An 11,196-nucleotide genomic window follows, 5' to 3' on the forward strand; every position below is an offset into this window, starting at 1 on the left:
CCTTGGGCTTTAGTGGTTCATTCCGTCGGTAGCAGCCGGTAATGTAGCCTGTTGCAGACAAATAAATCCGCTTTAAAACGGGACATCTTAGCACGGCGCGAGAACGGCACACTCCGCGACCCGCTTGTCTCTGCCGCTCCCGGGGAATGGAGAGGAGCTCCCTGCACCGACGCAACGTCACTTAGACCTGGACACACAGGTGGAGATTTTTCCAGGAGAAAATCCCACAAAGTCGAATGTAATTGTATCTTTAAGCGTTTGGTTATTAAAAAAAAGAAAAAGAAAGAAAGAAAGATTTAAAAAAAAAGGAGAGACACAGAGATACCTCGAGTGGCCCCTTAAAAAAAAGAAAGAAAAAAAAAATAAGATCCTCGGAGACGGCAGAGTGGCCAGACCCACTGCTCTCAGACACAATGAGGTGGTGAGGCTTTGACAACTGGCTTTCACCTGAAGTTTAATTCTACGAAGTGGCGAACAATAGCTGAGTGCAACCATGAACAGAAATATACATATTCTTTAATTTTTAATTTTCTTTTTAATTTTTTTTTTTTACAATTATATGGCTTTAAGTAGGAAATGCACTGTCTAAATATGTGACAACATTAAAACTTTGGAAACAGGAGCATCGCTACTGAGTGGGAAAACTCTACTGTTTGTGGCAGAAAAAAAAAGCTCTATGGAAAAACGGCTGGCAGTAATTCTGTTAGTCTTCATTTCGAGCAGCTGCTTCCAGAGAGGTGTTTTGTTTGCTTAAAGTCACGTTGTTAAAAGTCAAAGGTGTACCGTCTGAGTAGACAAACATGTAAAACTTATACTGCTAAGCAAAGAGCTGGAACAATGGATTATATAAGCTGTGAATGACAACATATTGCAACACTAGAGGGGTTAAGCAAGTCAATCAACTGATAAATCAAACAGAAGCATGCCGTGAAACAACTCTTGCCTGATTTGTTTTTTTTACTTTTCAAATTGGAGAATATTGCATTATTTGCTCACTTGTCTTGCATCTTTAGCAGTTACAGCTGAGGGAGTGGGCTTCCAAGGCAGCATATGAGTCAGAAACAGAGTTTTCAAGGCTAGAAATCTCAACAATAAGTCAGTTGAGTCACTAATCAATAAACCCTATCAAATCCAGTACTCTAACATGGCCCACGAAGCATTTTGTTTCATGGGACCGTTCCAGTGTCAATTAATTCATCTCTCACTTTACTCGTGTCACTGTGGAAAGGTTAAGGATACAGCGTTGACCATCTGAGCTGAGAAGACAGCTCTTCATGCAGCTGCCTCTCTCTTTTTCCTCTCTTCTGTGAGCCCAAGGGCAACTTGCCTGACATGAACCTCTTTTTCTAATTCACTCAGCGACAAGAAAGAGGAGAGCGCAGAGGAAAGCTACCAAAGAGCACATTTAATTCCCACTTATTGACTCAATACAAAGACACCATATAAAATGTGGACTCACAATACATTTCTGAAGCTCATCTACAGACTGTTAAGCCCTATTCTGTCTTTTATTCAAGGCCTAAAAACACTAAGCTCACGCAGACTGGGTTTGAACAGGGATTCTGTAAATGAAGCCATTCGCCAATAAAAGGCTAAAGTACCTGAATACTAAGAGATAACCCCGTGTATGTTAACATGTTAAGGTAAGGCTGTGCCGAACAAGACGCACTAAAGGTCAGCAAGAGAAATGAAAGGAGGATGTGTTTGAATGTGGAGGAGTATTATTATTCAAGGACAAAATGACCATGTGCCATCAAATCCATCAGTGGGTTCAATAGATGGCTCTTTACTTAAGAGACCAATAATCACGAGGCCCACTCTTCCAGTATCTCACCACTTCACTTATATGCTGTTAAGTTTTGTTTTCCTTTTCCTCTTCTTCTTCTTCATGGTGGTTATTAGTAAATTGATGAGTTATGCTGTTTTTGCACATCCCTGTCTGGAGGATGCCAGGGACGGATGTATTGAATTTTTTGCACCTGTTGAATGGACGGTAATGTTGCCGGTATCCAGAAGAGTCTGTCCGTTAGTCAATGGGGTGGAAGGAGGAGAGGAAGGCAGGTTATTAATACAGGAATAGTGCAAGTAATAGTAAAAGTTAAAGAGAGGGCATGCTAGGGCAGAAAGTAAACCAAAGGGTTAAATAATCAGTAACCCAGAAGCACAAGGAGATCACAGAGGGTATGCACAGGGAGGCCAAACAGAAACATAACAACGCAGCTGACAAACAGTCTGACAAGGACAAAGAGGAAGAAGGGACTATTTATACACACTGGGCAGGCTGGGAGCACAAAAAAGGGGGGGATGAGACACAGGTGCAATGAAATTACACACAGGTGAAAACAATCAGGATAATCACACAGCAGCAAGTAAAACTAACACAAGATGTGAAAGAAATCACACCTTCAAAGTAAAACAGGAAACAAACCAAATGCAAATGGTTAACACAGAAGCAAAAAGACTTGCGCTACATATGACAGAGACAGTGGAACAACGCTAACAGACGAGACAGAACAGACACATAAAACTGCAACTAATAAAAACAAGACTAAAAAATAATTAAGAATACAAAATCCTCAAAATGACACAAACCAGTCAGATTGTGTCAGAAAGATAGTGGCAGAAGTATTCTGAACATGAACAAGAATGAAAACATCTTACACACTTTTCTGCAATTCATATTTACAGACACTGAAAGCGCTGTCGTAGATTGTGCCACTGACAAATACATGAGGCGCTACAATGTTTTTAAATGCAATAATGGCAGTGGGTAAAGTACCAAAGCTGATTAATGTTTAACTCAACACAACACTGTTGCATTGCTTTAAATATCACAAATCTCCACATTCCTTCAGAGTTGTGTGGAGACTGGGTGAGTTCATATTGTTTGGTTATAAAACATTCAAAAAGTTGAGGAAGGAAATTTAGGGAATCTCATTTTAATCACTATTATTCAAGTTTTAATCACCTTTTAGTGATGACAGGGAGTCATAGCTTGCTATGTAAAGCATCTACGTGTCTCTTTGGAGGTGAGACAGTGAGTAAGTGTCGGGACCAACACAGGGCTCACGTCACCGGGTGGGATGCGTTTGGAAAAGACTGAATCAGGTCAGCCTCACCACTATTATGCACCTGCTCCATTCGGACTTTGTGTCAAACGTTTATCGTGCTCCTTTCAGTCGGGCACTAACCCTCCGCTCCAATCTGCTGCCTGCAGACCTCTGCTGCTTATCCAATCCTGCACGGTGTCCTAAACCCATAACCCAACTCACCCAAATTGAAATATCATATTAAGTTATAAAACAATACCTGAGAAGAATTACAGAAAAGCATAATCCAAAAAGTGCATGATTGAAAACGGATTAGTGGGGAACAAGAGGGGAGGAGGATGTGGCCACACAGTTTGGTGGATTTGTACTTTGCTCACAGGCAAAGAGCCGCCTGCCTCAGGCTGATTGTGAATCAGGGCCATCCCGTTCAGATTTACGTGCCCCTGCGAGTGATTTGGGATTTACTTTCTTAACAGGCGCCATCCAGATCTGTCCTTGTTGTGCGGTGTGTGTCCGTCCATGAAGTCATGCCTCAGTGCCTACAGCTGGATGCTTTTCTGATAGGCAGTCGCTTTCTCTGCTGAGATTTGCAGCTCAGGGGCAGAATAAATACTGTTTGTCATTTAAATAAGTCTACGGTTTTATTACTGTTGAGGAAAAAATATGTGGACGTGGAACAGCACAGTTATTTTGGGGTTTAGCAGTAGGCACATGGGTCAGTTCCTGTTGCTAATGATAATGATGACAAATGGTCTGGCCTGCTGGGCCCCAGAGAAATGAAGTCCACCACTCTGAGGGCTCTTGCACCAAATTAGCTTTTGTCAATACCATGCTCCCAATTTGTCCTCACAGGATATGCTGACAGAAATATTGGTTACAGTAACCGACTGTGGGAATTGAATCCCATTGGCTTATTCACGGTGTCATTAGCATATCAGGATGAATGAGCAGCTACAATAAGATATCGTGTGCCACCAGAATCCAGCTCTGAAATACACAGTCAGTGATTTTCCACTTTTTATAGGATTAAATGTAGGATCCACGCTGAACTATAAAGAGTGTTTTGATATGCATGTTAATCTGATCATTAAAAACATCAACAGGGAAAAAATTACTTTCTTCCAACACTGACAATTATCTCGAATCAAACCAGATTACTTTACGCAGATTTACATTTTTCTATTTAAGTTTCAAAATGCATAATTCATACTTGTTGATCTCTCAGAGTCGCAGTGAAATGTTGAATATGGAGGTGAGCTATTGCCTAGCTTAAGATCCATCACATTTCGAATAGTATTTTACAAAGTGTGAACTGGTTTTACAGATTTCCATTGCGGGTTCTGGTGAAAAGCCTTTTTTATCAAAGTTATTCTGTACGGTTAGGTTAGGTTTCTTTCTTCAGCTGGATTGCTGTTAATACAGATGTCAAACAAAATATATTAATTTTCAGGGTAATGAGAGCATTGTAAACTGAGCTGAGTGGCTCAGATGTGAGGAACTGTACACTGTGTTCTTTCTACAGGCTGACAACTCAAGGACAAAGCCACCATATCACCATAATAACATGTAACATGAAAACCCCTTATATATAATGGGTTCATATATATATATATATATATATAGCCTACTATGCTATACTTCTACCTCTATATATTTTAAACTTACAATCTAGCAGGGTAGTTTTGCATGATTCACTGTTCAAAAATGTAATAATGCATCATGTGTTGGACCTTAGTGAAACCTCAGTTTATTGCCTCTCCCTTTAAGGTTACAGCTCCAAATAGGTCCATTTTTGTGTGATTGGCTGCCCCTCACAAACAGCTGGTCCGAGGGCCTGCTGAGCTCGCAACCACAACTCTGTACCTGAGGACCATCGTAAAGGATATCCTCTCTGTATGACATCAGAAAGAGGCAAAGATAGAAAAAAACAACAACTTTACAACTTGAATTTTTAAAGCAGTCTGAAGCCTGAGATTTTGGCAGTATTAGACAGTAGAAAGGGATAATAGTTCCACTTATACAAGATGGTATACTGGATGAGTGCTCTGCATCATGAATTAATTCATGACATGTCCTCAACGGTAGTGGCTACTGGAGTCTATTAAAAAGTATTACTAGTTTGAAGGTGTTTAAATCATCAAATATTTCCAGAATTCCCTTTTTGATGATGCACTATATATGTTTTTAACTAATATCATACATTTGTTGCACTAATTACAGAGTATAAGTCTAATTGTACGTCCTTTCCCCGTCTCTTTCTACCCCCACCCCCAAACTATAGAGACATTTGAAAACTGTATATTCATTGTCTGTAGGAACACAGTTGGCTTTGAAATTAATAGACTGAGGGTTTCTTTGCAAACTGTAGACACAGTCAGGAAAGATTCAATAAAGGACCATTTGTTGACAACAGTCAGAGTTTGTTAAAAGGCAGATAGAGGAAACACAATTTTCATCTAATTTTATGGAGAGATGAAATCAAAAATAGACTTGCAAGTTTCAGTGTCGGCGACATCATAGCACGACACAGGACAGCTCTTTGGCATGAACTGGGAGAGTTTTGGCAACAGAGGAAAGAAGGAACTGAAGCTGCTGGAGAATGCCAAAAAGCTCAGACTGGGTGTTAGAACACGACCTGGGGCATAGAGGCCGGCCAAATCAGCTTTGGAAAAGCTACAAAACAAGAATGAGGATATCTTGCTTGAATCATACAGAAAGATTAGCCGTGATAAATTGTAGTTGATCACAGATGTTTTCTGTCCAACTTAAAGAGGCTCGAGCCAATCCAATTGCAGGGTTGGGAGAAAATCCCAAAATTTCTAATCTGTGTGCCAAACTATTAAATTTGGCTTCTAATAGAGCCAGTGAGTTAATAAAATATATTTCTGGTCTTTTTTGAATCCATATGTAAAAGGCTGTGAGCGTTCTTACAGTTTTGTGTTGGGACATTTTGTTTAAAGCAGTACATTTTAATATTATGACCTCACTGTTTGAACTCTGCACAGTGATTCAACATGGTTTAAGTCTTTTAGATTAAAATAAAGACAGAATTTTTATACTGTGAAATTTTATTATTACAAGAAATAAATCTGCACTAGATTCCTGCATTTTCATTTGCTCATCTTTACAGTGAATAACTGTATCCTGCATTTTAGTAGTACTGATGATTTTGCTACAAAAGTAAACATTTTCATTTCAACACAAATAATTTTGAATACACAGTAATATAATGCTATACGCTAATAACATCACATTTATAGTTAGATAAAATTAAATCTAAAGATGGCTTCATGTTGTGATTCCAGTTCAGCAAGTCCCACTCTGTCCTGTCTCCGTCTCACTCGCCAGACCTCCAGTGAACAATGAGTCTTGAAATCTGTTAGATTAAGCACATTGTCTATTGATTGGCTCCTAAATTGCTGTGCGATGCAACCCAAATAATCCCATTTCGAGTTTCAACACTTGTTTCTAATGGTTTCCAAATCATTTCAGGCAGGAATGGATCACAATTAGTTTAGCATTTAGCAGCCGAGAGTGGCCGTGCATGCAAGAGTGCGATTCTGGGCTTAACGGCGGCTGCCTGCGCTGCATTTGACATTTCTATTCTCTGGACACCCTCCTTTGTTCTGCCTCAGGGCTTTTTTTTTCAGCTACCTGTGGAAGTCAAGAAGAGAGTGAGCCTCTGTGGGTGTGCATTAGGACAGCTGCAAAAGAAGAATTAAATTTGTGTGGAAAGTGTATGGACACAAATGTAGTTTTTGTGCTGCAAAACGACTCACAAAGACCCACCCAGCTCGCTACCTGTGGTAGAACACAGCCCGTCACAGTGGAAACCCCATCTGACATTTGACTACAATGACCTAATGTGGTCATAACTAAGCCCGCATTTTCTGAAACCAATTTAAGTATAAAATATTACATTTTATATTTAAAATTCTATAAATTAATAGGCTGAATTTTAATTTAAAGAGACTATACAAGACAACAAAGTGTACAAACTTGAGATAGTATCCATCCATCCATCTTCTTGAACAATTCTTTTAAAAATTGCACCACTGCCCATCGCATTTCACCGTGTTTTGTTTCTGATTGCAAACAACCCTTTTGTGACCCTTTTATAGCAGTAATACAGGAGCCAGTGAAGCAAATGACTGATAAAAGAGCTTAACCAGGTTTGGCCCAGCTCCTATCCACAGACATCAATTTACAACTACAGTATAAAAACTATTTCTTTGCCTGGTTCTGCTTGTAAAGCACATTTGGCAGTAAATACAAATATTAATTCTAATTCTGGATATCTATTTATTAAAGTGCCGTTGTACACTTCATCTTTAGACTTTAACTGACTGACTGAATCGATACACAATGGGATTGATTTGCAGACACTACAGCTCATGATTAATTTTACATACGCTCATTAGACAATGGGTAATATTTGTATTGATGATGCAGAAACACATGAATGCCAGGTGATAATGGGGCCTGAAAGAACAATCATCAGTGAACACTGTCAGGAATCTGTATTTAACTGTTGCATCAGAGAGGCTGCATGCTCTTACTCCACGAGCTTTGGCTTTAAGTCTTTACTAAAGGTTTAATCAACACATTGTCTCTGATTCAAAGCACCTACAGAAACAGCAGCTCGCCTTTCCAATAATGAGTAGGTGTCATTCCTGCTCCTTGGGCACAGAACCTCTGCCTGTGTCCACTGGTGTCTGGCATGGAGCAGTCTGCATTCATTTGGGAACTTTGGGATATGGATGCAACATGTCCCAGCATCTCCTGTAGAGTTCTGATTGGATGGGGATACGGGAGGTTTAAAAGTCAAGCCAATGCTTTGGGGTCTTTGTCGTGTCTCGTGAGCAGCTTTTTTTTTTTCTCTTTAGCACAGCAGCGGGGCATTTTGTTCTGCTGAAGGGAGCTACCCCATTCTGGAGTGTCGTTGCTAAAAACTGCCGTTGTTCAGCAGTGTTAAGGTGAGTGGTGTGTGTCGTGATTGAATGCAATAAAGTTCTTGAAAAAGGATTGAGACCCACAAATTAAGAACAAATGAATCTTTTCTCTAAATCTGATTCTGGCCCACTAATCAAAGTTTTGCATTATACCTGAAAACAAGCACTGCAAACTCCGACATAAACAGATGACTTTTTTTTTTCTTCAGTCAATAAATGATGAGTTACTTTTTGAAACTCCTGCCTGGTAAAGTTTATAAAACTATCATTTCAAACTGTTCAAAAACAGGTATAACGGCAAGATATCTTGTGCTTTTTTTATGTAGAATGCTGAAGTAGAATTATAAGTTTTTATTAGGCTGGTGTTTTCTATCAACAGATGACAGTGCAGCCTAGTTTTAAACCAAAATAACGAGCCAATTTGGTACTTCATTAAAAAGTAACTGAACAGCAGCCAAAGTCATGTAGGATGCAGCCTCCTGCCTGACTGCAGCTAGTCCAAGTCAATATATTGGTCTGATGCTCATTTGAATGCAGAATTTTGATGAGATTCCACACAATATAAATGGCCGAGTTTATCAGAATATCAGATGCCTGCAGCATGGTGTTGAATTTATTTAACATTTTATAAACCTGCCTCAGAGCGACTGATTACAAGCAGCTACAAATTCACCTCAAACTCTTCTTTTAGCCAGACTTTCTGAAGGTTTCTTCCTAGTACACACTGATGTATCAAAACTTTTAAATCATCTTAAATATATTGATAAACAACTAATTTTTGAAGGTGTTTTCTACTAAGACAAGAAAAACAAGACATTTGAAGATGTGGGCATAAACAGGCTGTTTTCCTTTTGTAGTTCAGGGGCTATTTAATGAATGATTCAATCAATTAATGAATTGTAAAAGAACTAAACAAACACACAAAATTAAAACCAAACACTAAATAAAGAAAATGTGCTTTTACTTTTTAGACATGCACAAAAAGGTTAAATTCCTTGGCCAATCTTTATTCTGTGTCTTAATCTGCAGCTGTCCATTCATTTGCTGGGGAGGCCTACTGTGATCTTATATTTTTGCCAATATATTATAAAGTGACACCACTGCCTCATTTTCCCAGGAATTTTAAGATCCATGGATAACCATGACACAATAAGAGGACTCGGGCATACGGGTGTGACACATGGTGAATGAAGTGCATTTTGGTGTTGATGGCACGCTATGGCTGAGCCTCAGAGCTCCAATCAGGGATGGAAAAAGTCTTGGACTGTCGCTTCTGCTCTCCTATAGAGTAGTCCACGTGGATACATATATGCCTGGCGTTTTCCTCTGAGGGATACATTCTAACCTCTCCAGTAATCGGTGTGTCCTGCACCACTTCCACCGGAGCGTCCAGGTACAGCACCGCTTGCTTCCAGTGTGTCTCTGGTTTGCACGGAGACGTGGAGAGAACGAGGGGAGCCGTGCTGTCCGGGCACGGGAAAGTCACCGTGAAATAAACGCAGAATGCGTTCACTGCCGACGAGCCGAACGACTCGCACCTGAACTGGCCCTTCACGGACCGCAGCTCCTCCGGGGTGACCGAGTGCAGGTCGAGCTCGGCGAAGCGGGCCGGGTGGGAGAGAACATCCTCGCAGGTCACAGAGCTAACAGTGATGTCTGAGTTCATGATACATTTCCGGGCGAAGCCGGACATGCAGGACATGTCCACTCCGTACTGGTCCTTGACTGTGTACCAGAAGTGCAGGCGGTCCTCCACCACCGGGTCAATAACAGGTGTGATGTAGAGTTCGGCTTTGCTCGGCAGAATGATGCCGCCCGGCTTCAGCCACTTGTCGCGTGCATAGAGGACCGAGTTGAGCATGGACTCGTGCAGGAGGGCATAACCCATCCACTCGCTCACTATCACGTCCACGGTCTCCGGCAGGTCCACCGTCTCCACTGTTCCTCGAATGACTTCAATTCTGTCCTCCATGTTGTTGTGTTTGACTGTTATCTGGGCTTGCTCCGCTATTGAGCAGGCCTCCACGGCGTACACCTTTTTAGCTCCAGCCTGAGCACAGAAGATGCTCAAAACGCCGGTTCCTGCCCCGACGTCCAGAACAACTTTACCCCGAACTGACTCACTGTTCTTCAGTATCGCCGTCCGGTACGTGTTGGTTCGGACGTGGTCCGCTATCATTTCCTCGTGGATAGTCACATCGGAATAGCTGTCAAAATAAAGCCTATCCTGTCGGATTTCGTCCAGTTTTCTCTTTTTAACAACACGCGACATCTTCTCCGCCGTGTTGTGCTGTAGCCTAGCCGTGTTTTGTCTCGCTACTTCCGCCTTAAACAATCTGGGACTTGTAGTTTCGCCTGGCACGTCACAACGAAGGGCTCAAGCAAATCAGACTACAATTCCCACAAGCAAACCTCGGCCATGCCGTGTTGCCTTCGCTGTCAGGTGAAAGGTGGTACACGTGAGCTTCTAAAAACTAAAGTGTCGGAGAGAGAAACAGCGCCTTCTGCACTGTCATATCTGCACGCGTTAGTGATATTTCCATGGCACTGACTAGTATAATAATTATGAGGGTTATCAACATGTGCAACATACAATTAACTGCTTCATTTTGACTGTATGATTATTTCTGGAGAAAATGTTAGTTTTTCCTTTCTTATAAAGGACAAGATAAAGACATAAGGAATAACTCCAGTCCAGGTGATACCTGACAGTGGATACTTATATAGATGTTGCAGTTTTTTGATAAAACTATTTACTGTGTCAGTTAAAACGTTACTGTTTGGATTATCAAAATGCTTCCATACAGTAAAAGTAACAGTAGTATGACTGTAATACTACATTTCAAATAAAAAAAAATGCTGCTGATTTCAGTACAACTAATAGTTTAGTTAGATGTATTTGCAGGAGGAGGACGGAGCACTACTGGATGATTTTGTGGAGCGGTCTGGAAGAACTCCTCTGCTTCTTAAAACCAGAGAGATGTTGATCGAGTTGAGAAGGAAGAGGACGGCTACATGCTGAGCTAGGATGTTGATGTGGTGGTGGAGTACAAATACCTGGTTGTCTGCACAGCAGGCTGAACTGAGAGATCAACATACAAGAAGAGGATGGGCAGATTCTCTTTTTTACTAAAGAAGATGGAATACTTCAGTGTGTTTGCAGTTAAATGTTAAACGTTTTCTAGTGGTCATTT

General features: G+C 40.9%; 2 protein-coding genes across 2 annotated transcripts in view; both read right to left on the minus strand.

The window, feature by feature from the left end:
- Positions 1 to 516, minus strand: part of ntng1a (netrin g1a) — a 116,766-nt gene extending 116,250 nt beyond the window's left edge. Inside the window, exon 1 of the mRNA XM_040036209.1 lies at positions 2 to 516. The gene's annotated coding sequence lies outside the window, so the exon portion shown is untranslated. The remainder of the gene's footprint in view (position 1) is intronic.
- Positions 517 to 8,022: 7,506 nt separating this feature from the next.
- prmt6 (protein arginine methyltransferase 6) lies at positions 8,023 to 10,387 on the minus strand. The gene has a single exon (XM_040036238.1). The coding sequence runs from the start codon at positions 10,272 to 10,274 to the stop codon at positions 9,219 to 9,221; it is 1,056 nt and encodes a 351-aa protein (XP_039892172.1). The 5' UTR covers positions 10,275 to 10,387; the 3' UTR covers positions 8,023 to 9,218.
- Positions 10,388 to 11,196: the final 809 nt, after the last annotated feature.

The sequence above is a fragment of the Simochromis diagramma genome, unplaced genomic scaffold (assembly GCF_900408965.1).
Source record: "Simochromis diagramma unplaced genomic scaffold, fSimDia1.1 OVJJ01000271.1, whole genome shotgun sequence".
NCBI classification, from domain to species: Eukaryota; Metazoa; Chordata; class Actinopteri; order Cichliformes; family Cichlidae; genus Simochromis; species Simochromis diagramma.